The sequence below is a fragment of the Euleptes europaea genome, chromosome 4 (genome assembly GCF_029931775.1).
Source record: "Euleptes europaea isolate rEulEur1 chromosome 4, rEulEur1.hap1, whole genome shotgun sequence".
Taxonomy (NCBI): Eukaryota; Metazoa; Chordata; class Lepidosauria; order Squamata; family Sphaerodactylidae; genus Euleptes; species Euleptes europaea.
The window spans coordinates 595,968-622,274 of NC_079315.1; the positions used below are offsets into that span (position 1 = coordinate 595,968).

The 26,307-nt window shown below is 45.7% G+C and overlaps 1 protein-coding gene across 1 annotated transcript in view; it reads left to right on the plus strand.

Annotated features, from left to right (window-relative positions):
• The window catches only part of DLG5 (discs large MAGUK scaffold protein 5), a 68,696-nt gene that overhangs the window by 15,750 nt on the left and 26,639 nt on the right, over positions 1–26,307 (plus strand). The window contains exons 5-17 of the mRNA XM_056848469.1: positions 5,671–5,930; positions 8,201–8,513; positions 9,050–9,280; positions 11,497–11,681; positions 12,555–12,680; positions 13,184–13,316; positions 14,093–14,220; positions 14,389–14,564; positions 21,604–21,707; positions 22,324–22,416; positions 23,408–24,433; positions 25,204–25,342; positions 25,748–25,892. Of these exons, the coding sequence (XP_056704447.1) occupies positions 5,671–5,930; positions 8,201–8,513; positions 9,050–9,280; positions 11,497–11,681; positions 12,555–12,680; positions 13,184–13,316; positions 14,093–14,220; positions 14,389–14,564; positions 21,604–21,707; positions 22,324–22,416; positions 23,408–24,433; positions 25,204–25,342; positions 25,748–25,892 (3,059 nt within the window). The remainder of the gene's footprint in view (positions 1–5,670; positions 5,931–8,200; positions 8,514–9,049; positions 9,281–11,496; positions 11,682–12,554; positions 12,681–13,183; positions 13,317–14,092; positions 14,221–14,388; positions 14,565–21,603; positions 21,708–22,323; positions 22,417–23,407; positions 24,434–25,203; positions 25,343–25,747; positions 25,893–26,307) is intronic.

Consider the following 26,307-nt stretch of genomic DNA (forward strand, 5'->3'; position numbering starts at 1 on the left):
AACCTGGCCTGGAGGAAGAATTGTTTCCTGACCCCAAAGTGGTGATCGGCATTACCCTGGGCATGTAAGAAGGGGCCACAAGAGCCAAACACTGACACAGCTCCTTCTGCCCTCCCTCTCATGATCTGCCTTAGTTTAAAGAATCAGCATTGATGTCAATGGCCATCTAGCCTCTGCTTCAATACCTCCAAAGAAGGTGAGCCCACCACCTCCTGAGGAAGCCTGTTCCACTGAGGAACCGCTCTGTCACAAAGTTCTTCCTGAAAACTCTTGGACTCGTTGGTTCTGGTCCAACCTTCTGGGGCAACAGAAAACAACTCGGCACCATCCTCTGTATGACAGCCTTCCAAGGACTTGAAGATGGTTCTCATATTCCCTCTCAGTCTTCTCCTCTCCAGGCTAAACATACCCAGCTCCTTCAACCGTTCCTCATAGGACTTGGTCTCCAGACCCCTCACCATCTTCGTTGCCCTCCTCTGGATACCTTCCAGCTTGTCTGCATCCTTCTTAAATTGTGGTGCCCAAAACTGAACACAGTACTCTAGGTGAGGTCTAACCAGAGCAGAGTCAAGCGATACCATTACTTCGCGTGATCTAGTGACGATACTTCTGTTGATACAGCCCAAGGGCTGCCTTTTTAGCTACTGCATCACACAGCTGACTTATCTTCAGTGTTTGGTCTACAAAGACCCCTGGATCCTGTTCGATCAATTGTCCTGGAGGATTAACGTGTTTTCCCCCTACATTAATTTAAAAGCTGAAGTCCTGAAAGAAGAAGGGGCATTTCTGGGATGTGTATAACAATTATGCTCTTTCAGGGATGGCTTCAAAATGCTGCGTGTCACATTATGGAGAAAAGTGGGTCAGATCAGGTAATTAGGTTGCATACAGGTATGGGTTGCATACAGGTATGGGTGCAAGTCAGGTAGAAAGCTACAAATAGTGCTGAGTCTGTTATTTACTTCCCAAAGAGAGACCTGGACCAGTTCCAGGAAGAGGTACAGTAACTTGATTAAATAAAACAACTTAACGCAGCAGGCTGATTCCCGTAATGAACGTTCGGCAACGGAAACAGATTCTGTGTGGACAAAGGAGGGGTTTTGGTTGTGCCCAGATGGCCAAAACAGGCTCCTCAGAATAACTATTCCGGTGTACAAATTGCTCCATCTCACAGGCTATGAGCGGCAAATAATTAAAAACATTAAATTCATTAGAAGAGATTTAAAAAAACCCTTATTCTACCACTTTCAGAGTGAGAGGGAAAATGCCAGCATGGTGTAGTGGATAAGAGCGGTGGTTTGGAGCCATGGACTCTGATCTGGAGAACCGGGTTTGATTCCCCCACTCCTCCATATGAGCGGCGGAGGCTAATCTGGTGAACCAGGTTGGTTTCTCCACTCCTCCACATGGAGCCAGCTGGGTGACCTTGGGCTAGTCACAGCTCTCTTAGAGCTCTCTCAGCCCCACCTATCTCACAGGGTGTCTGTTGATCATCTTTGAAAACTTTGAACTGAGCCCGGAATGGAGAAACCCGGCAGCTGGAGGGGAGGACGGCCGTGAGCGGGATTTGTACTTTATTCCGGCTCAGCAAGATGTATGAATGCAGCCGATAGGCAAGAATCTTTTTTGAGGTAGAGGAGCGTTGTGTCGCGCAAGCCTTACGGCGCAGGCCGCAGTGGCGAGTCCGTCCGCCGGTTCACCCCCTCGGCTGCTGCTTGCGAGACCGAGGCCTTAAGGGTCCTGTACATGTTTAAATTGAATCTGCATACAGAACTCAGTCGATTCGAGGGCTTGGTTCTGTCGCTCCATTTCAGTGTCTAGCAGAGGATATGAATAATCTTAACCTTGGGCCTCTGCTCACCCGGCTGCCCAGTTTCCTCTTGCCGCGCTCAGGAGAGCGAAGGAGCCCTACGATTCCTCTCCTCGGTACGTCAAAGCGAATCGTGTTATTTTTCCTCTGTGCCTCGGTCATTTCTCGCCCGGATTAGCCCCAAAAGATGGGGGAGCGAGAGGCGGCCCCCGCTTTTGTTAGGCAGGCTTTGGAGGCTTCGTTGGCGGCCGGTTGTCTCTCCGACTGCTTCCAAAAGCTCAGCCACTGACTGCTTAGAAGGGCGGAAAGTTTGGATCGAGTGACTTTCGCCAACAGAGATGGTCATGGAGTCTGCCAGCAGGGCAGCTGACTGGCTTAAGAGTCTGAGGCTTGCCGCCGCCGTGGGAATTCCCTCCTTGCCTTCTTCATGTTGGGGCTTTGAAGGAAGGAACTCTCACTTCTTGCTATGCTGGACTCCTCCAGTGTCCTATCCTTATCCTCATGGCAAGGCTTGATAGAGAGCCAGCGTGGTGTAGAGAGAGCCAGTGTGGTATAGTGGTTAAGAGCGGTGGAGTCTGATCTGGAGAACCACGTTTGATTCCCTCTCCGAACGGCCGGAGGCTGATCTGGTGAACCGGGTCGGTTTCCCCACTCCTACACACGAAGCCAGCTGGGTGACCTTGGGCTAGTCACAGCTCTCTTAGAGCTGTTTCAGCACCACCTACCTCTCAGGGTGTCTGTTGTGGGGAGGGGAAGGGAAGGCAGTTGTAAGCCGGTTTGAGTCTCAAGTGGCAGAGAAAGTTGGCATATAAAAGCCAACTCCTCCTCTTCCTTCTCCACCTTCTCCTCACAACCAGCCTGTGTCTGAGAGAACCCCAGGATCACCCAGCAAGCTTCCACGGCACAAGTGGTGATTCGAGCCTGCATTTCCCAGATCCTCGTCCGACGTTTTAATCCCCACACCACACTGGCTGTCATCAGGACCGGTCCACGAATATCCATGCTGCTCACCAGCATAAATCAACCGAACGATGGTCTGGCACGTTTATGGTTTTCTTCTAAATTACACATTAGGAAGCCATAGAGACAATTTCAGATTTCTTGCATATATTCAGCAGTAGGGCCACGAAAAGATGTGTTCTTATGAACATCTGCTGCGCTGTTTTTGTGGCCTCCCAGTAATTAATAGCCAGGTTTCCACCACAGATCATACCACTTTATACTTTGGCTCTCCTGTGCATTCGTAGCATTTGTGTGTCATTCTTGTTTGAAACAATCGTTACGGTAGTCATGTGTTGTGTTAGCCAGGAATATAAATTCTGTGGAGCAATTGTTAATATTTTATTATTATCACAGAAGAACGCAAATGCCCATTTTGTCCAGATCGAGGTTCCCCCCCCCCAAGCCCACATTGTTTTAACATGTTCACAAAATAATTCTGCACAAAATAAATATATCACTCCCTGGATAAAACAGTGAATGACAGTACCTGAGAAGCGGATACTTATGCGTTACCAGCTGTCAAATAGATTGGTGAATTGCGTGAGAGATGCTGCGACTTTTCTCTGTATAGCGTCAAGAAAAAAATTAATTTTCATCCCCCCCCGTGAAATGGTAGATGAATAGCCAATGGCTGTTAAATCTAGGGAAAGGAATTATTTTATTATTATTTACCTTAGTTATAGTTCACCTTTCTCACTGGGACTCAGGGCTGAGTAATCACATGGAGTGAGTCAATCCAATTGACCGGATGGGGCATTCAGTAAACAATGAAATAGGATTGTAGTAGAACCAACCAGAAATCTAAAGACAGGAACTGAAGCAAAACATGTCTTTACATGAAACATTAAATTATGCAAAAATTACCTAGTAGGATCTTAGTTTCAACAAGCTAAACACAGTAGTATAGACCAGGGGTCTCAAAACTGCGGCTCCAGAGCCGCATGCGGCTCTTTGGCCCATTGTGTGCGGCTCTCCGAACTTGGTTCGGAGCCCCTGCTCTTGCGCCCGCTCAACTGTTGGGCGGTGTGGGCTTCCTTTGGTAGACCTGGCATCCGGCTGAGTCCTATTGGGAGGCCATGTCTACCCACTGGCTTTCTTGGCGGTAGACCTGGACTCCGAGGAGGGGGAAAAGTACCCATTCAGAGGCCAAGTCTACCAATTGGCTTCTATGGGCCTCCGGAGGCCAGGTCTACTGCCAAGAAAGCCAATGGGTAGACCTGGCCTCCCAATGGGACTCAGCCGGAGGCCAGGTCTACCAATAGGCTTTTATGGCAGTAGACCAGGCCTCCAGACGAGGACTCCGGACGGGGAGGGGAAAATGGCAGGGACTTACAATTTAATTTTTATCAATAAATAAGATTACTATTAAGTATGATATCAAGTTTTATTCAGTGTACCTATAGTTTAATTAAGACTTAAAACTTTAATTAAAGTTTATTAAGTTAATAAACAGTGTACCTACCTATATAGTTTAAGTTTAAGAAATTTGGCTCTCAAAAGAAATCTCAATCGTTGTACTGTTGATATTTGGCTCTTTTGACTAATGAGTTTGCCGACCCCTGGTATAGACCACAACCTAGAATAATTTGTGCAAGTAACTTTGTGACTCATTTAGTACAGTGCAACTCTGTTGCCTGTGTAGAAAAGCCCCCTTTTTAAAGTGCATCTTGGGGGGGGGAGGGGGGAACAGTGCCCCTCTTCCTTAATTTGCCCTCCTGATGGTGGTTTGCTTTGGGTGTTATTATTGCATTTTGATCGTTGTGCCTGTCTGATGGACCCACAATGGGGCTTCCTGCGATTGGTGCGCCCCCTTGTGGTAGATTTTAAACGTAAGTACAACTGCAGGTTGTGTTTGCAAGGGTTTGTTTTGATTTAAGAACCGCTTCTCTCGGCTGTCGGTCTCAGGACAGACAGCCGTAGAGGGGACAGACAGACTCCTCTTGGGAAGACACTTTTTGCAAAGAGCAGATAAGATGGTAAAGCTGTTACCCAGACTTCTGCTGCGTCAAAATGCATTTGCAATACATTGCTCCCCTATGAAAAAAATATTTCCTTCCTTCCTTCCTTCCTCTCCCTTTATCTCCCCTTCCCAACCTCCCTCCCTCCCTCCCTCCCTCCCTCCCTCCCTCCCTCCCTCCCTCCCTCCCTCCCTCCCTCCCTCTCTTTCTTTCTTTCTTTCTTTCTTTCTTTCTTTCTTTCTTTCTTTCTTCCTTCCTTCCTTCCTTCCTTCCTTCCTTCCTTCCTTCCTTCCTTCCTTCCTTCCTTCCTTCCTTCCTTCCTTCCTTCCTTCCTTCCTTCCTTCCTTCCTTCCTTCCTTCCTTTTCCCCCCCTTCTTGTTTTTTTCTGTTTTTTTTAAAATACATTTTAAAGAACACCTGCCCCGAAGCTGTTTGGCAAAGGCAAGAGAGTGTTGCTGGCATCAAGCCGGCATTGCCACGCCAAGCCTTGAGCCTGGCACAGTGAGTAGCCTGGCTGGGGGGTGAGCCCAGGGCCGCTTTTGGCGGTGGGGCGTGTGGCTACACGGGCAGTGGAAATTCTCCCATGGCCACGAGAAAGGGGCCCCCGGGAGGAGCTCGCAGGGAACTCAGAGAAGCAGAACGGTACAAACAGGGAGCAACAGAAGTGATTAAACTTGTCATTAAACAAGGCTGAATTCACATCCTTAACAGCCTGTGAATCTTGGTTGGAGGGTAGATTCCACATGCCCCTGTGACCCTGCTGCGATTCTCACGTACCCACATGAAATTTTCTGTCGCCTCTGGTATATCTCTGGATCCTCGTTTTATTTTTCTTAAAGCAAGGTGGCAGTCTACCCTGCCGGGAGAGTTTTATTCAAACCGTGCTTCTTCGTTTTCCAGGTTATGAAGCAGAACGGGTCGTCGGAGATACTCAACAAGCTCTATGACACGGCGATGGACAAGCTGGAAGGCGTGAAGAAGGACCACGATGCGCTGAGGAAGCGGTACAACGAGAAGATCGCCAGCCACAACACCGACCTGAGCCGGCTGGAGCAGGCGGAAGAGGAGAACCGGCGCCTGCAGAAGCAGACGGACACGCTGATGAAGCAGCGGGACACGGCCATCCATTTCCAGCAGCAGTACTCCGCCTCCCTGAGAAGGTATGGGGGGAGAGCTGGGGGGGCGGGGGGGCTTCTCCCGCTGGCACGGCCCTTCCCGAGGCCTACTGCTCTGTATGCTCATTTTGGGGAGGGGCTGTGGCTCAGCAGCAGAGCCTCTGCTTGACATGCAGAAGGTCCCAGGTTCAATACCCGGCATCTCCAGTTAAGGGACTAGGCAAGAAGGTGATGGGAAAGACCCCTGCCTGAGACCCTGGAGAGTCGCTGCCAGTCACAGTAGACAATACTGACTTCGATGGACCGAGGGTCTGATTCAGGATAAGGCAGCTTCATGTGTTCATGGGTGTCACACAGCCCCACTGTGGGGGTCTCTCTTTCTCCTTCCTGCCACTTGCACCAAGCCAGGGCGTGCTGGAAAGAGAACTGAGCCTGCCCAGAGGGGTTGCTTGTGTGTGTGTGTGGGTGGTGGTGGTAGAGAAATTCTTGACTCTTTGTGTGACATTCGTCCTGGTGGTGAAAAGTGCCATCAAGTTAGAATCATAGAGTTGGAAGGGACCATCAGGGTCATCTAGTCCAACCCCCTCCACAATGCAGGAAATGCCCAATTCCCTCCCCCCCAAACCCCCAGTGACCCCTACTCCACGCCCAGAAGATGGCCAAGGTGCCCTCCCTCTCATGATCTCCCTAAGGTCACAGAATCTTGCTGACAGATGGCCATCTAGCCTCTGCTTAAAAACCTCCAGGGAAGGAGAGCCCACCACCTCCCGAGGAAGCCTGTTCCACTGAGGAACCTCTCTGACTGTTAAAAAATTCTTCCTAATGTCTAGATGGAAACTCTTTGGATCTAATTTCAACCTGTTGGTTCTGGTCCGACCTTCTGGGGCAACAGAAAACAACTCGGCACCCTCTTCTCTATGACAGCCTTTCAAGGACTTGAAGATGGTTATCATGTCTCCCTCTCAGTCTTCTCCTCTTCAGGCTAAACATGCCCAGCTCCTTCAACCTGTCCTGTTAGTCTCTCTGTTTGCCTCTCTCTCCGTCACACACACAGACACTTTACAGACAGACCAGCTATTGTAACTCCTTCACTCCTGGTTACGTGGCAGTGAAGTAACCAGTCTGCTTCCCGGAGGCCTGGGCTGCTGAAGCCTGCCAAACCCGATTAGGCAACCGCACCAGGTTCTGCGCAAGTAATTGTTATGAAACCCCCTGGCTCTAGGCTCTGGTGACACCACAGACTTCTCGCTCAGAGCGGTCTCTGTTCCCGGTCATCCATCAACGGATATAATCTACTCCCCCTCCTTGGGTGAACACACAGCTGTTTACAGCAGAGGATTACAGGGACGTGTCCGTTTTTCTAAGAGCCAGCGGCCCTCGTTTGTGGCTCTTAAGCATAAGTGTGTCTCTGCAGGCCGAGTCATTTGTTGTTCCCCCGTCTATCAATAAAGAAATGCGTGCGGGTGCCCAATTCTAGGGTCAAAAGACATACCTTTCCACACACACCTGTGGTCTGTCACTCCAGGTGTTTTCTGCACAGCTTGGCTCTAATACCAGAAGTGAGCCTGGCTGAAAAGGAAAGGTTGAAGGAGCTGGGTATGTTTAGCCTGAAGAGGAGTAGACTGAGAGGGGATATGAGAACCATCTTCAAGTACTTGAAGGGCTGTCACATAGAGGAGGGTGCTGAGTTGTTTTCTGTTGCCCCAGAACGTCGGACCAGAACCAACGGGTTGAAATTAAATCAAAAGAGTTTCCGTCTTGACATTAGGAAGAATTTTCTCACAGTCAGAGCGGGTTCCTCAGTGGAACAGGCTTCCTCGGGAGGTGGTGAGCTCTCCTTCTCTGGAGGTTTTTAAGCAGAGGCTAGATGGCCATCTGTCCGCAATGCTGATTCTATGACCTTAAGCAGAACATGAGAGGGAGGGCATCTTGGCCATCTTCTGGGCATGGAGTGTGTATGTGGGGGAGGTCGTTGTGAATTTCCTGCATTGTGCAGGGGGTTGGACTAGATGACCCTGGTGGTACCTTCCAACTCTACGATTCTATTCTATGATTCTATGCTTTACTATTTTTAGTATCCTGAAAGAAGCCACAGGGAGATGAGTCCAGCTAACAACGTGCATGCTCTCCTACCCATCTTTTGATTTTTGGAGACTTGTCTGACTGCCCCCTTCCAATCTAATTTGGTCTTCGAAAGGTTTAGTGGAGTGCCTTAGCTGGAGAAGGAGACTGGTTTTTTGTAAAGGCCGATAGCAAAGAAGCAAAAAAAAAAGAGGGTCTTTTGGATATATGTCCTGTTCTTTCCTCTTCTTTAGATTTGAGTCGGTTCAGCAAGAGCTCAGCAAGGCCACGGCCCAAAACAAGGAGCTGCAGAGGGAGATGGAGCGGCTGCAGTCGGAGGTGACGCGGTTTAAGACGATGCAGCTGAAGGCCCTGAAGGACGCTGAGAAGCACAAGGAGGAGAGAGACTCCGTGTTCAGCGAGTACCGCCTCATCATGAGCGAGAGGGACCAAGTCATCAAGGAGGTAGACAAGCTGCAGACGGAGCTGGAGCTGGCGGAGTCCAAGCTGAAGAACACGTCCTCGGAGAAGAGGGTGGCCAGCGAGGAGATGGAAGCTCTGAGACAGGTATGGGATGGGAAGGGCTGTGAGGTCCCGGTGTGGGGAAGTGATTTGTTACCGGCCCTCTTCTCTGCACCCGCTTGATTCTGAAGAACGTGGACAGAATCAAGTGGGTGCAGGGGAAAACGATGAGGATGATCAGGGGCCTGGAGACCAAGCCCTGTGAGGAAAGGCTGAGGGAGTTGGGAATGTTTAGTCTGGAGAAGAGGAGGTTGAGGGGGGGACAGGATTGCTCTCTTGAAGTATTTGAAGGGCTGTCACTTAGAGGAGGGCAGGGAGCTGTTCCTGTTGGCAGCAGAAGATAGGACTCGTAATAATGGGCATAAATTACAGGCGGAAAGGTACTGGCTGGATATTAGGAAAAAAATGTTTTTACAGTAAGAGGTTTTTTTTACAGTAAGAGGTTTTTTTACAGTAAACGTCCAGCAGTGGAATCGGCTATCTCGGTCTGGCCACTGTGTGAACAGACCACTGGACTTGATGGGCCTTGATCTGATCCAGCATGGCCTTTCTTACGTTCTTAATGCTTGGTCTCATTGTAGGAGCTCAACTCGGCGCTAGTGGAGCGCGATCGCGCCATCTGCGAGAGGAACGAGCTCTTGGAAAAGTATTGCCATGAAGTGAAAGACAAGGCTGAGGCCCAGAAGGAGCTCGATCAAGCGTGCAAGGATATTGAGACTGTGAAGGAGGAGAGAGACGTGGCCAGGAAGGAGAGGACGGAAGCCATCATCCAGAGGGATCATCTGCTGAGAGAGTACTATCAAGCTCGCCAGGTAGTGTCACGGTTGGCAACCTCACACAGGTTGCCGATCCATTAGCTCAGCTTCGAGGAATTAGTTCCAGAGGGTAGCCATATTAGTCTGGAACAGAACTGCTAGATTTGAGCCCAGTAGCATCTTCGGGACCAACAAGATCTCAGGGTATGAGCTTTCGATAGACAATGCTCCCTTCGTCTGGTATCTGCCTAAGGGAGCGTTGAGTCTCTCAAAAGCTCATACCCAAAAAAAATCTTGCTGGACAGTTCATGTAAATAGGTAATCACAAGAAAACTCATCAAGTAATAATTTCTTGTTTGCCTTCATGTGCGTTGGGCTGAAGCATTGGGTGGTTCTTCTCTCTGCCACTTATTGGCAAGGATGACAATAGAATTAAAGTCTTCCTATAGGAATAATTTCTTAAAATTCTGCAACTGTTCATTATTTATTGGAATGAAATTAAGCTCGATGGAAGTGCGAGGGAAGAAGACCTGAGATGTATTTACAAATATACTGGGAATGGTTTTGGAATCTGTTTAATGTTAAGATAACATATGCAAGTGTTCTTGTGTATTGTATTCTAGTTGAAATAAAAGAACAGAGGAAAAAAGACAACAGAATTAGAGCGTAGAGTGTTGACTTGGACTAGATACTTTCACACACGCCGAATAATGCTGTTTCAGTCAACTTTGAGTGCACTTGATTTTATCGTTTGAAATGGCAGGATCCGCTTACAAACAATTGCTATAGTGCTCAGAAAGTGGATTGAAAGTACATTATTCAGCATGCGTGAAAGCGCCCTGAAGCCGGCAGGTTCGGAGAGGAGCTGTGGCTCAGTGGTAGAGCATCTGATTGGCATGCTGAAAGGGTCCCTGGTTCAATCCCTGGCATTTCCAGTTTTTTGTAATAAAAAAGGATCAGATAAGAAGTGACGTGAGAGATCTCTGCCCGAGGGTCTACAGAGCAGCTGCCAGTGAGAGCAGATTCAGATCAGTGGATCTGCTTCATAGAATCCTAGAGTTGGAAGGGGCCAGACAGGCCATCCAGTCCCACCCCCTGCTCAGTGCAGGATCAGCCTAGAGCATCCCTGACGAGGGTTTGTCCAGCCTCTGTTTAAAGACTGCCGGGGGGTGGGGTGGGGGAGCTCACCACCTCCCTAGGTAGCTGATTCCACTCTTGAACAACTCTTACTGTAAATCTTTTCCCCTAATATCCAGCCGCTCCCTCTCCGGCCGTAATTTAAACCCATTCTTGCGAGTCCTATGATCCTCTGCTGCCAACAGGAACAGCTCCCTGCCCTCCTCCAAGTGACAGCCCTTCATATACTTCAAGAGAGCAATCCTGTCCCCCCTCAACCTCCTCTTCTCCAGACTAAACATTCCCAACTCCCTCAGCCTTTTCTTGTAGGGCTTGGTCTCCAGGCCCCTGATCATCTTCGTTGCTCTCCTCTGCACCCGCTCCAAGATCTGGCATCTTCTTATGTAATGTCCTGAACGGTACTGTAGTGGGCTTAAACTTACAAGAGGTAGTTTCTTTACATGTTTTTTAAAATGCAAGAACAAAGAGTTATGGCCCATCTTGGCTCACTTATGAATGTGCTCTGTTAAGCTCATATATATGTAGCACTCTTAGATGCACATTAAAAAAACAACAACACACTAATCATGAACACATGAAGCTGCCTTATACTGAATCAGACCCTTCGGCCATCAAAGTCAGTATTGTTTACTCAGACCAGCAGCAGCTTCCAGGGTCTCAGGCACAGGTCTTTCACATCACCCTACCATCTGGTCCTTTTAACTGGAGATGCTGGGGATTAGAACCTGGGACCTTCTGCATGCCAAGCAGAGGCTCTTCCACTGAGCCACAGCCCCTCCCATTCCTTGCTACCAAAGGGGCCTCATGTGCATTTTGACTCTGGAGATGAGAAGAACCGCAGCCTGAAAACTACTGCAAAACTGTGCTTGTGCCAAATTCAAAATTATTCTTTATAAATCCTCTGAGTAAAACTGGGCAGAGCAAAATGCTATGCAGTGTGAACCCATGCGTTCTTACTTAGGAGTAGACTTTCCTCATTCAGTTGTGTCTGAGGTCCTATTGAATGTACCCCCACCTTTTAAAAAGCCAAGTTCAGTTAAGGGTTATACATTTTTTAAAAAAAAAGAATCCCCTGCTTTAACCATTCTTGCCCAAAACTGTGATGGAATAAACTTCACCTAATTCTGCCTTCCCAGATACAAGATTCTGCTACTCTGGATATTGAAAGAGCTAACAAGGAGATTGACATGCTTCGGAAGCAATATGAGGCCATGTCTCAGGAGCTGAAAGAAGCTGTCCAGGAAGCAGAAGTCGCCAAGTGCCGGCGTGACTGGGCCTTCCAGGAACGTGACAAGATCGTTGCGGAACGAGAGAGCATACGGTAAAAAGAAAGACGGCCAATCTGGTCAGAGTTGCAGAACTTAGGAACAAGCCTCCATCTGGTCTTTGTGGTTACTTTTCTCTTGGACTCCTTTTTTAAGCTTCTGAAAGGTTTTTTTAAAAAAGACTTTTAAAAACTAACTTAATTAAAAATATTGTCGAAGGCTTTCACGGTCAGAGTTCATTGGTTCTTGTAGGTTATCCGAGCTGTGTGACCGTGGTCTTGGTATTTTCTTTCCTGACGTTTCGCCAGCAGCTGTGGCAGGCACCTTCAGAGGAGTAACACTGAAGGACAGTCTCTCTCAGTGTTACTGAAACAGGAGACACTCTCCTTCAGTGTTACTCCTCTGAAGATGCCTGCCACAGCTGCTGGCGAAACGTCAGGAAAGAAAATACCAAGACCACGGTTACACAGCCTGGATAACCTACAAGAACCAATAACTTAATTAAGTTTACACAACAAATTAACAGAAATATTTGAGATCACATTCCACTGATATCCTTGTATCAGTTGAGAATCTCTTGAGAAAAAGGTTTGCCAAGCTATATTCAATTGCGATATATCCTTCTCTCGATGTCAGTTTGATTACCAAAAGTTACATTTCATGGTTCGTTCTTTCATTGTTGAAACATTATCTGACATCCAAGATCTCATGAAGGTAATTCTAGCCGCTGTTGTCATACGGAAGATCATATTTCAAACTTCTTTCTGAAACATGGGTATATAGCTTCTCAAAGCTTTTTCCCCCCACTCAGTTTATGGGTTGTTAAAGTTACTTTTTAAAATTCATTTTTTCAATTGAAATTTGTGAACACTTGAAATGGCCTTATGCCGAATCAGGCATTCAGATTTAAACTCCGTTCCCTTTTCAAGGACTCTGTGCGACAACCTGCGGCGGGAGAGGGACCGAGCGGTCAGCGACCTGGCTGAGGCCCTTCGCAACCTGGATGACATGAGGAAGCAAAAGAACGACGCTGTGCGTGAATTGAAAGACCTGAAGTGCGTTCTAGAAACCCCTTCCATGCTTTAACTTTTGGTCTTGACGTTGTACATTAGCATTCGTTGCCCCAGCCCTTGGGGCAGCCTGTACATTTAAATACTTACCTGTGTGTGGTGTGGTAGGTGCTGTCAGATTGCAGCTAACTTACGGTGATCCCGTAGGGTTTTCAAGGAAAGAGACGTTCAGAAGTGGTTCATGTCTAGACGGAAACTCTTTTGATAGAGGAGATGAGTTTGATAAAGCTGAACTAGGGCTTGGTAAGTTCCCTTCCGAATAGCAGTATTCAAGGATGTATCTGAAATTTGCATACACTTTATTTAAGAAAGAGGTTGCAGTTTTATGTATACTTGGCCCATGTTAATTAAATGATATTATGTTATCAATGTAAATGATATTATGTCATCAATGTAGCATGCATGCGATAATTAGGAGAGTTTAAGAATTAAAATATATAATGTCCACTTGCCTTTGCTGAAATTCTCAAGCATGTCTCTTCTTGCAGAGAGAAGATGGAGAATCAGATGGAAAAGGAAGCGAGGTTTCGGCAGTTGATGGCTCATAGCTCTCACGATTCGGCCATTGATACCGATTCGCTGGAATGGGAAACGGAAGTGGTGGAGTTTGAGAAGGACAGGGTAAGTCTAGGAACTCTATTGGCCAAGAGCAGCCCCAGAACGGGAGAGCGCCACCTGTTGGAGGCATGCAAAACAACAACAACACTGGAATGGAGAGAAATCAAGCACAAGCATTACAGCCAGGGTTCACTGTTCCCATGGTTTATAAAATGTCTTGTGTTTGTAAATGTACACATAACTTCAACGATTCACAACCTGTGTATGAATCTTGTGTATTTATTTAATTCATTATTGTATTTACGTTACTTATCGCCCACCTATTCACTGAAACTCAAGGTGGATTACACAGTATAATGCAAACAATAGGATGTGGTCGCCATGAGTCAGAAGCGACTTGATGACACTTAACACACGCGTGTGTGGTGGGGTGCCGCACAAGGCATACAGTGGTCATGTGGCCCCTTTGGTTGATGGTAGTTGCTAATATGGCTCTCCTCAAGGACCACGAAGGGACCACCACTGGTTTAAATACATTAAAAATAATATGGGGGCAAAGCACTGTCTGAGCCATAACATGAATTTCTGGATAGTTTCAGAGGGTAGCCGTGTGGGTCTGCCGTAGAAGAGCTAGACCTGAGTCCAAGAGCACCTTAGAGACCAACCAGATTTTTGGGATATAAGCTGTCAAGAGTAAACGCTCCCTTAGTCAGATACCAATTTCTGGAGATTTCTTCCTTGCAGTATAAAGGCACAGTGAAGATCATGCGTTCACACTCCTTTTGTGCACTAAATCACTGCAGATAACAAGTGGTGTTTTAAAATTTTAATTTAATTAGGAAGATATGGATTTGAAAGCTCTTGGGTTCGACGTGGCTGAAGGTGTGAACGAGCCGTATCTTCCCGGGGACTGCGGAATATTCGTCACCAAAGTGGACAAAGGAAGTGTTGCAGATGGGCGCTTGCGGTAAGGAGTCCGTGGTTAGCATTAATCGGGTCCACCTCTGGGCCGAGGAAGAGAACCCAAACGGGCAGAGATTAATACATGGAGAGAAGGGAGTGGTTGTTATGGGTCAGTAGGGGTGGGGGTTACACATGCCTAAGACCCCCCCCTGCTTTGGCTTTGCTTCATCAGAGTAAACGATTGGCTGCTGAAGATCAATGACGTGGACCTCACCAACAAGGACAGGAAGCAAGTGATTAAGGCCGTGCTCAACGGCGGAGGAGTTATCAACATGGTCATTCGCAGGCGGAAGTCCTTAGGCGGGAAGGTGATAACGCCTCTGCACATCAGTCTTTCTGGCCATAAAGGTAAATTGTCCTGAGTTGGAGGGAGACGTGCCATGCATTCGGGCACTCCGATGAAGATGAGCAATTGAATGTGCTGCCAGGTTGAATTCGTACTGTGGTTTGGAGTGTGCACTCCTGGGAGCCCAGCAAGTTGTCGAGAGGATATTTCCTGTTGCATCTCTGCATTGTTCACTGCTGTGTTTTATTTATTTGTTTGTTTATTGTTTAGCATATTTATATTCTGCCTTCCCCCTCCCAGTGGGGGTCCCAAAGCGGCTAACAATTAACAGAGAAAACAAACCAAACAAGAAAGGAAGGGTAGGTCTTCTCTCTCGGCTGGCTGATCTTCCACTTGGCTCCAGGGGTGAAGAACCAGAGATCGAGATCCCTTTCACTCTTGCCCTTTGGCCTGCACTTCTGGCCATGCCCAGGCCTTATATGCCTGTGTGCAGAGGGGAGAACAAACTCAGACAGATGTTACTCAGCTGCCGCTAGGTAGCAGAATCTACCCAGTACCTCCCCTGTAGTCTTATCCCTGACCAGTCAGCTTGAGGCTGTGTGTGTGTGTGTTTTAATTTTTTTATTGCTTTTTTATATTAAAAAAACAAAAAAAATCATAATACAATACGAACAAAAAAAAAATACAAAATCACACAGAGAGCACTATTACATCCAGTACAAATACAATATATGTTATCCTTCATAAAGTATATAGTGCCCAAATCTCCACCACCCACCTTTGTGCCCTCCACCCTTGGACTCCCGGAGTGGTGTTATGACAGTATTTAAAAATCTATTATTATAATCATTTATTAAAAACACATTAATCTATAATTCATTAACTATATGAGCCCCGTGGCGCAGAGTTAAGCTGCAGTACTGCAGTCAAAAGCTCTGCTCACGACCTGAGTTCAATCCCAACGGAAGTTGGTTTCAGGTAGTCGGCTCAAGGTTGACTCAGCCTTCCATCCTTCCGAGGTCGGTGAAATGAGTACCCAGCTTGCTGGGGGTAAAGGGAAGATGACTGGGGAAGGCACTGGCAAACCACCCCGCAAACAAAGTCTGCCTAGAAAACGTCGGGATGTGACGTCACCCCATGGGTCAGTAATGACCCGGTGCTTGCACAGGGGACCTTTACCTTTACATTAACTATAGCTGTAAAGTCCATTTTTGCCAATTTATCCCAATATGCAGCGGCCTTTAGCCATATTTTTTTAAAATTCATATCTTTACCACGTAAAGAATCTGTAAGTTTGGCCATCCGCATATACATCCATAGCTTTTCTCTCCAATCTTTAATTGAAGGTTTATTTATTTGCTTCCAGTTCTTAGCAATTGTAATTCTAGCTGCAGCAAAACTATATTGGCATATGACTCTATCACCTTTATCTAAATTCTTTTTAGGAATACCCAATAGACAAAAGGCAGGATCTTTTTTTATTTTTGAGTTAATCAAATTATTAGTTTCCTTTAAAACTGATCTCCAAAATCTCTTAATTTTTTTACAACTCCACCAAACATGCATAAATGTACCTATATTCGTTCCGCACTTCCAGCAAAGACCCTCGTCCTCTTTTTTCATTTTACTTAATAATACAGGAGTTATATACCATCTATAAAACATTTTATATAAATTTTCTCTTATTTCATTGGAAATGGTAAATTAAAATTGCTTCTTCCACAAATTTTCCCATACTTCCAGATCTATATTATAACCGAAATCTCTCATCCATTTCACCATCACTGGTTTAATCCTTTCCTGTTCCAAATTCATTTCTATCAATAATTTATACATCCTTCCTATCAGTCCTTTATTCCCCTTAATTAATATAATTTCAAATTTAGATTTGGTATAATTAAACCCTTTTCTGTTAGCTTTATTAAATATATCTCTTACTTTATAATACAAAAACCAATCTTTAATTTGAAGCTCTTCTCTAGTTTTTAACATCCAAATCCCATCCTTACATTCTATCATTTCTCTATATATATTAGTATCCAGATTTAAATGGACTCCCCTTTTCACAAAAGCTTCTATAGGATTAATCCAACCGGGAGTTTTATTTTCCAAGAAACCTTTATATTTCTTCCATATTTGTAATAAACTACTCCTAATAATATGGGAATTGAAATCTTTATTTACTTTCTCCTTTTCATACCATAAATATGCGTGCCACCCAAATCGTAAATTAAATCCCTCTAATTCCAATAATTTCGGATTCTCTAATAGAATCCAGTTTTTTATCCAGATGAAACAAGCTGCCTGATAATACATTCTCAAATCTGGTAATCCCAACCCTCCTGTTTCTTTCAATTCCACTAAATTATTGTATGCTATTCTATGTCTTTCTTTGCCCCAGAGAAAATTTAAAATATCTTTCTTCCAATTTTTAAATATCTGTGCACCTTTCAGTATTGGTAAATTTTGAAACAAGAAAAGCATCTTAGGTAATAGCATCATTTTAATTACTGAAATTCGTCCTCACAACGATAATGGTATTTTTTCCCAACTTTTTAAATCTTTTACTATCTATTGCCATGGATTCACATAATTATTCTGAAATAAATTAAGATTATTATGTGATATCCATATACCTAGATATTAAATTTTATGTTCGATACTAAATCCTGTCTTTTTAATCAATGTTTGTTGTTGTGAAAGAGTCATATTTTTAACCAATATCTTAGTTATATTTTTATTAATTTTAAAACCTGAAAGCTGTCCATAAACCTCCATAATCTTATTCCATCAGTCAAAAAACATACAAGATCATCTGCATATGCTTTAACTTTATAATGATTTCTCCCCAGTCTTACCCCAATTACTTCCTCAGTTTGCCTAATATTTGTTAATAAAAATTCTAATACCAAAATAACAAAGGAGAAAGAGGACATCCTTGTCTCAATCCCTTCTGGATTTCAATCTGTGGTGACACCATTCCATTTATTAACAAAGTAGCAGTTTGGTATGTATATACGCTTTTTATGGCAGTTTTAAAGTTCTCCCCAAAATCCATAAATTGTAATATCTTAATCATAAACTGCCAATTCACATTATCAGATGCTTTTTCCGCATCCAGAAATACCATAGCTAACGGAGTTGTGTCTTGTTCTGCATATTCTAAAAGGTCTACTACCACTCTTACATTCTGACTAATCAATCTTCCTGGTAAAAAACCTGCTTGGTCTTCATGTATTATTTGATTTAATACCCTTTTCAATTTAGCTGCTAAAATTGCAACAAATAATTTATAGTCATTATTCAATAATGAAATCGGTCTGTAATTTTTAACTTCCGATGTATCAATATTCGCCTTCGGTATTAATACTATATTTGCTCGTTTCCAAGTTTGAGGAATAGACCCATTTAACAAACAAGAATTCATCACATCTAATAAATAAGGGCTTAACTGATCTTTAAATACTTTATAATAAAAAGCAGTAAATCCATCGGGCCCAGGTGATTTATTTATTTTGCTTTTACCTATTACCTCTTGTAATTCTTCCCTAGTTATTGGAGAATCCAGTAATTCTTTGTTATCTTGAGTTATTTTTCGTTTGATTGGGTAAGATATGCATCCATATCGATTTCCGACACCAAATTCTTTCTATATAAATTTGTATAATAATCCACAAATGTTTCTATTATCTCCTCCTTATCTCTTGTTATATTACCCTTCCTTTTAATTTGAGATATCGGTACTTTTTTCTCTTTGTGTTTGAGTTGCCATGCTAACATTTTACCCGGCTTGTTAGCATGTTCAAAAAATCTTTGTTTGTTAAAAATAATTTTCTGTTCAATTTCATCCGATATTAAAAATTCATATTGATGCTGCCATTTTCTAATCTTATCAAGCTGTTCCCGTTTAGCTGTTTTATCCTGAAGCTTTCTAAGTTGTCGTTCTCCTTGTCTTATTTCATCCAAAATATTTTTTTTCTTTACCTCCCTTTCCTTAAACCATCTTGTATTTTGTTGAATTAATACTCCCCTAATCACCGCCTTACTGGCATCCCAAACAATATCTTCCCGAACACCCTTACCTATATTTTCGTTAAAATAATTCTGTATGTCCACCTTTAATTTTTCCACTATTTTTTAACAAATTCATTTGCTATCCAAGGTTTATATCTTCTATCCCCTATTTTAATTTTTACTGTTAGCGCATTATGATCTGATAGTACCTTAGGTAAAATCTCTGGATTCTCTGATTTGTTTGTCAACCCTTTCGAAAGCCATAGCATATCTATCCTGGAGTGTGTAAGATGTCTTGGAGAAAAATAGGTATATCCCTTCTTATTACCATTCCTCAGTCTCCAGACATCAAACATATCCCATTAATCTGTGAGAGCATTAAAAATTCCAGGTAGTTTACCTTCACTTTTTGCTATATCCTTCGGAACAATATGCGTTTCCTGTAAACAAATAATGTTAGCTTTAGACTTTTGCAAATGATGAAATATTTTCTTCCTTTTGTTAGGAGAATTCAACCCATTTATGTTCCATGATAAAACTGTAGCATATAAAAAATCAGTTAGATCCATTCTCTTTATAAAGCCAAATGTCATCTATATCCCATAGCCTACCCCCTACCCCCCATATTTCCCCCCACTTTGTCTCTGTTCAGCCTTCCTTGTCATCTGACAGGGATTCTTCTGCTGGTTCTATTGGTAGGTCTCCACCACCAGTTGCCTCAGATGCCTTTTCTTCTTCCGTAGATTCTTAAGCAGGCAGTTGTCTAGTTGGTTTAGCTGGTTTAAAAAGCTCTGCATCGTATCTTCGCAGGAACTGTTCAGCCTTGTTGGTATCTGTGAACTTGAACCTTTTAGCCTTAAAGGTGAAAGAAATGCCTTGCGGAAATTCCCATCTGAATTGTATTCCATTTAATCTTAAGCGTTCCACAATCTCCATAAAATCCTTCCTTTTTCTCAACAATCTTGCAGGAATTTCTTTCAGTAATCTCAGAGGTTCGTCCTCAACTTTAAGTGGTAACTTATAATGACTGTTGAGAATAAGATCACAGGGACTTCTTGAAAAAAGCTGAAGTAAACAGTCCCTTGGTACTTTACTTTTAGTTGCATATGCAGAATTAATTCTGTAAGCCGTTACAATCATCCCTTCCACAACTTCTTCATCTTCCTGTAGAAATTCTGCCCAAAGTCCTTTCAAATACCCCCGCAAATCTCTTCCTTCAATTTTTTCCCTCAGCCCGCGTATGCAAAGGGAACATTCCTTGATCTTAAGTTCAAGCATTGCCATTTGGTCTTCTTGCTTCTCATCTCTCTCTCGCGAGGCCTCTAATGACATCTCCAAGGTGTCTACCTTTTTCTTGATCTCTTTAGTCTTCTGTGTAGTTTTGGAGAGTTTAGCTTCCACCTTATCTTGTCTAACAGTCAGGGATGTAATTGTATCTTGCAAAGCAGCTATTGCAACTGAATTCTGAGAAGTAGTGGCAGTATTTTGACTCAGTTCCTGCTTCATTTCTGTGACATCTTGATGGGTCTTAGTTAGCAATTCAAAAACAGAATTAAGTGTCACTTCAGGTTTAGCTTTAGGAGCCATCTTTGCAGTTAATGATGTGGTTAGCAGTGGTGACGTCATTGTAGATACAGAAGATCTTTGTGGGGGAAGCTGAACCTGTAACTTTGTTTCTTTGAGAAACTCTCTGGCATGCTTCTCCTTTTTTCCCATTGACCTTGAGGACTAAACAGAATCCAATTTGTAATCCACAAAAAGGAGAAGGGGGGAGGCAGAGTACTTGTTTTAGTTCATCAGCTTAAAAAAAGTTAGTTCAGATAAGTCAATCAGTTTGGAGAAAACACATTCACTATGACATATCAGATGTTATATTCCATGTCTGTGTAGTTGTTTTCTTACTCTTTTTCTTATTTTTTTAAGTGTCTTCCATACTGAAAGTAATTTTTAAGCTGCGTCAATCCACTGGCAAAAAGCCAAAAGTCACTGAGAGAGTCTTAATGAAGTTATAGATAAATCAAAGTTGTCTTCTTTAGTATCAACTCTGCCAAACACCCCAGTTTTATATGTAAAGACTTTTTTTTCAAAGTAAAACACTTGCTTTTAAAATCAGAGTCCTCCACCGCATCTCTCCAGCTTTCCCTTTGAAGATGGCGCCGGCTCTTCGGCAGCACCCGTCAGAGCAACTACCGCCGATTTCTCGGCAGCTATCGCTCAAATGACGGGGCAGCCACCGGCTCCCGAATCAGCATCCCCTCTTTCTCCGAGGATTGCTGCTTGCCGATGTTTTTGAGGGCAGATTTATTGCCCTCAGGCAGCTTTCAGCTGGAGTGCGCTCTCCGCGCTACCGGCGGGGGGGCCGTCTGACCCGGGAGTCTGAGGCTGGGTGTGTTTTGTCACATGAACACATGAAGCTGCCTTGTACTGAATCAGACCATCAAGGTCCATCAAAGTCAGTATTGTCTACTCAGACCGACAGCGGCTCTCCAGGGTCTCAGGCAGAGGTCTTTCTCATCACCTGCTTGCCTGGTCCCTTTAACTGGAGATGCCGGGGATTGAACCTGGGGGCTTCTGCATGCCAAGCAGATGCTCTACCACTGAGCCATGGCCCCTCCCCAAGGTAAAGTTAGTACCCTGTGCAAACACCGGGTCATTCCTGACCCATGGGGTGATGTCACATTCTGACGTTTACTGGGCAGACTGTTTATGGGGAGGTTTGCCATTGCCTTCCCCAGTCATCTACAGTTTACTCCCAGCAAGCTGGGTACTCATTTTACCGACCATGGAAGGATGGACGGCTGAGTAAACCTTGAGCCAGCTACCTGAAACCAGCTTCGGTCGGGGTTGAACTCAGGTTGTGAGCAGAGCTTTTGACTGTAGGACTGTAGCTTACCACTCTGCCCCACGGGCTCTTCATCAGGTGTGATAGGAGCATCTCTGTATGAGTCCCTGCTTTGAGCTTGCATCCTTTCTTCCCACCAGTAGTTGATTTAGAACAATGACTCCTGTACGCTCCAAGCATACTTGGTGTGCTGCCCTTGTGAAGTTGGTGATAACTAACACGTGTTTCTGTCTTTTCACTTTCAGATAGTGGGATTAGTCTAGAAAATGGAGTGTTCGTTGCTGCGGTAGTTCCTGGTAGCCCTGCTGCCAAAGAGGGGTCCCTCTCGGTGGGAGACAGGATAATTGCCGTGAGTCTTTTTTTTTAAAGTATATTTTAGATACGGTTTGATTTATAAGCTCAATTCAGTGATCACACCATGTTTGCACTAACCATGGTTTAGAACCAAAGCCACGGTTTGTTGCTTCCTGACATACAGTCAAACCTTGGTTAAAGCCCTTTTTCTGCTTTCTTTTTTCATCTTCTTAGTAAGCCCCTTTCGACAGGCAGGGAGTCCTGAAGATGAAGCGCAGCCCTTAACTGTTCCAGCATCATGTCAAACCACAATTTAGCGCAGACCCCCTCCCCCAGCTCAGAGTTTTCATTTTAGTGAAGGGCAGCATGCCTAAGCATTTACCTGATCTCAGCATTCACTCTGTTGATATGTCCCCCTTTGTGTGTGTTAAGTGCCATCAAGTCGCTTCCAACTCCTGGCAACCCTATGAATCAAAGTCCTCCAAAACGTCCTCTCTTTGACAGCCTTGCTCGGGTCTTGCAAATTGAGGGCTGTGGGCTTCCTTTATTGAGTCCATCCATCTCTTGTTGGGTCTTCCTCGTTTCCTGCTGCCCTCAAGTTCAACTTTTCCTAGCATGATAGTCTTTTCCAGTGACTCTTGTCTTCTCCTAATGTCCCCCTTTGGTTCCAGATAAATGGCATTGCACTAGATAATAAATCGCTGACTGAATGTGAAGCCTTGCTGCGGAACTGCAGGGAGTCTCTTACACTTTCGTTGATGAAGGTGAGTGTCAACAAGGAAGGAAAGGGAACAAAGGTCTGTCTTCTGCTTGAAGCAGCTGTTTACGGGCATCTGCTGTAAAGTGGCTAAATACGTTAGCTGGTGGTAGAAAGGGCCGTCAAGTCACAGCCGACGCATGGCCACCCCTCGTGGGGTTTTCAAGGCAAGGGATGCTCAGAGGTGGTTTCCCCTTTGCCTGCCTCTGCGTAGTGACCCTGCACCTCCTTGGTGGTCTCCCGTCCAGGTACTAACCGGGGCTGACCCTGCTTAGCTTCTGAGATCTGACGAGGCGGGGCTAGCCCGGGCCATCCAAGTCAAGGCATAGACACCCTAGCTACCCATCTGCAAATCTGACAGCTGCAGTGATGTATTGGGGAAAACTCTTTCCACCGCATTGCTCCTGCTCCTGAGCTGTGTCTCCCTCCCCAGTTGTCCCTTCCCTGTCCGGGTTCTCCATCCCTTTCCTTTTAGTGCCTGCTGGCAGTCAGTGGCTGGGACTGCTTCCAGAGACCCCCCAGGCGATATTCAGGCCTCTCTGGTGAGCTCCAGCGTGTTTTGCTTTTACCCCACATGCGCTTCTTCCCCGCTCCTGTTGCACGTTGAGCTGAGATGGAAGACTACTTCTTGATTTAGGAAGTCTGATCTGACTTCAGTATGGTGAGACGTCCGAATCCGGGCGCTTCGGCACATTTGGAGTTTGCGGTGCAGGAGAGCCGTGTGGCTATGGGGGAAGGGGAAGTGTTTTGCCAGATGTGGGGGGCTGCAGCCATTGCATTCCCAGTGGGGTGGGGTTTGCTCAATGGGCAATGCCAATGCAGAGCAATAAGCTTGACTATCCGGCATGTTTGATTAACCTGCAACCCCCGTTCCCCACGAGTGCCAGACGGCAAAGCTTTTACTGTGGGTAAATCGAACAGTTCTGTAGTCTTGATGTTCCACTGAAGGCCTTTTTGTGATGGTTGTTTCTGTCCCCTCCCACCCCTCCCCCATGCAGGTTTTTCCTCAGAGCTCAAGTTCGTCTTGGAGCGGTCAAAACATATTTGAAAACCTGAAGGATTCGGAGAAAATGTCCAACTGTAGGGTCCATACGTCGGAGGTTCAGGCTCAGAACAAAAGAAATTTGAAACACAACAGCTCTACCCAGACGGACATTTTCAGCCCAGACATAATGGATGTGAAGAAGGACCAGAGTGACCAAGAAGGTGGCTTGTATTGTGATCTCAAACCCTTCTCCGGCGGTGTTTTACATGCCGACTCTCACCGTGGCTCGGTCCACGGGTGCCATAGTAACTCAGAACACAGCCTGGGCTCCTTTAATCCAGATGTGTATGGGGAGACGAGCTACGGGATTGTCAACCTGGACAGCAGAAGGTTGCCTTTTGAGCCCGCGGTGACGGACTGCATGATGGGGGAGGGCACGTTAGACAAAGAGCACGCTGGGAAACACAGCGGCGGCACATGGCCTAAAGTCATGGTCAACATTGCGACTGCAGAGACGGAAAAGTTTTCCGTGTACAAAAAGCCAAAACAGAGGAAGTCCATCTTCGACCCTGACACTTTCAAACGACCTCTGACTCCTCCCAAAATGGACTATTTGTCTCCGAAACAGGTGTTAGGACACTCGCCCCAGCCCTCCAAAACAGAAGCCGTTTCCACCCCTCCCACGCCTCCTAAGAGAAGTGATTCCATTAAGTTCAAACACAAACAGCAGGCCAGCTCCACCTCGGACTCCACGGTGACGACGGGCTCCCCACCCCCCAGTCCAGCTACTGTCCAGCCCCCCATGTCCATCGACCTCAAACCGGACTGTGGCGTTCACAAGGGGCGAGGGAGGCCTTCCGGACACTATTATAGGGGCGAGGGGCTGGACTCCGTTCACCTGCCATCAAGGAAATCGTGCGAAGATGATATCGGCTTTCAAAGGGTGGAAGAGCCTGAAATTAAGAGACCCAGGCCCAAATCTGCTCCTGCCTTGAGACATAAACTAACACCTGTGCTCATTCCTAACCCGTCTCATCAGGTATCTATGAGAAAGAAGGGGCCGTGATTCAGTGGTAGAGCATCTGCTTGACGTGCAGAAGGTCCCAGGTTCAATCCACAGCATCTCCAGTTAAAGGGACTAGGCAAGGTGGTGATGGGAAAGACCTCTGCCTGAGACCCTGGAGAGCTGCTGCCGGTCTGAGTAGACAATACTGACACTGGTGGACCAAGGGTCTGATTCAGTATAAGGCAGCTTCATGTGTTCAGGTGTGACATTCTGAAAACTGTGGAGTGCTTCGCCTAAATCAAAGGGTTAGATCGGGGTATCGAACTCAATTGTTACGCGGGCTGGATAGGACATAAATGCCGCCTGGTTGAGCCGGGCCCTTCCTTGGGCAGCCCAGTTTGAGAGTGGGGGGTGGGGGTGGCTGCCTCGGCTGGCTTGTGGGCCGGATAAGAGCTCTCAAGGGGGCGGATCTGGCCCGCGGGCCTTATGTTTGACACCCTTGGGTTAGATGGTTATCAGTATTTGTTAATGTTCCAGGATAAGCAGTTTGGTAGGAGGTGGAGCATGTAGGGTCACTGCAGGGCAGCGCAATGTACAGCTACCAACATGCAGAAAGAACACAAATCTACGTGTCACAAAAACCTGACTTTTCTGGAAGAGGTGGCTGGAACCTCTCTGTAAATGGAGTTTTCAACCCAAGCAGTCCGACATAGTGTCACTTAAACAAATCATAGAATCATAAAGTTGTAAAGGACCACCAGGGTCATCTAGTCCAAAAAAACTCGTTCGACTTTTCCCCACAGGTACAAAAGTATACTCCGGCAAGCGAGGAACATCTTTCTCCTGAGTTACAGGAGTGGTCGTTGTATTCTCCGAAACGGTCTAGCAGGCACAGCGATGGGTTCGTGCCTCCCTCCCTCTACTCCGGAAGCCTGTCAGCAGGTCGGTAGCCATGACTCGGGAACCACAGCCGTTCCCGCTGTGGGTCAGCAATGCATTGTGTCCTGATTTGATTTTCTTGAATTTTTGTGGGGTCTGTCTTTGCCCAGGCAATTGCGAGGTGGTTCCACCATTACTGGCCTCCCCATCTTTTCCCCCCACCCCACTCTTGACATCGGTGGGGGGTTGACCTGTTGAAACCCAGTCACATGGTGGCATCTGGCTAGTTTTTAAGGCCACCTGCTCATGGTTTTATTAACAATGTTTTATTGATGTTGCTGATGTTTTATCGATGTCTGATGGTTTTATGTGTTTTAAAGGTTGTTGCCCGCCCTGAGCCTGGCTTGCTGGGAATGAGGGCAGGCTATTAAATCTGAAAAATAAATAAATAGTTCCCTTCCCCTCTAGGTACGGTACCAAGAAACATAGCCCCGTGTCCCGCAGTAACGGCTGTTATGAGGAACCCTGTTTACACGGCTTGGAGCCATAGAGTCAGCACCACCAACTGTCCCTCCGTTGCCAGCCAGTTCTGCCATCAGCATCTGCATCCCAGGTACGTGCCTTAAACAAGTCTCGCTCAATCAGATAAAAAATGCTTAGAATCATAGAATCATAGAGTTGGAAGGGACCACAAAGGTCATATAGTCCAACCCCCTGCACAATGCAGGAAATTCACAACTACCTCCCCCCCACACACACCCCCAGTGACCCCCTACTCCATGCCCAGAAGATGGCCAAGATGCCCTCCCTCTCATGAACTGCCTAAGGTCATGGAATCAGCATTGCTGACAGATGGCCATCTAGCCGCTGCTTAAAAACCTCCAGGGAAGCTCACCACCTCCCGAGGAAGCCTGTTCCACTGAGGAACTGCTCTAACTGTTAGAAAGTTCTTCCTAATGTCTAGACGGAAACTTTTTCGGTTTAATTTCAACCCCGTTGGTTCTGGTCCGACCTTCTGGGGCAACAGA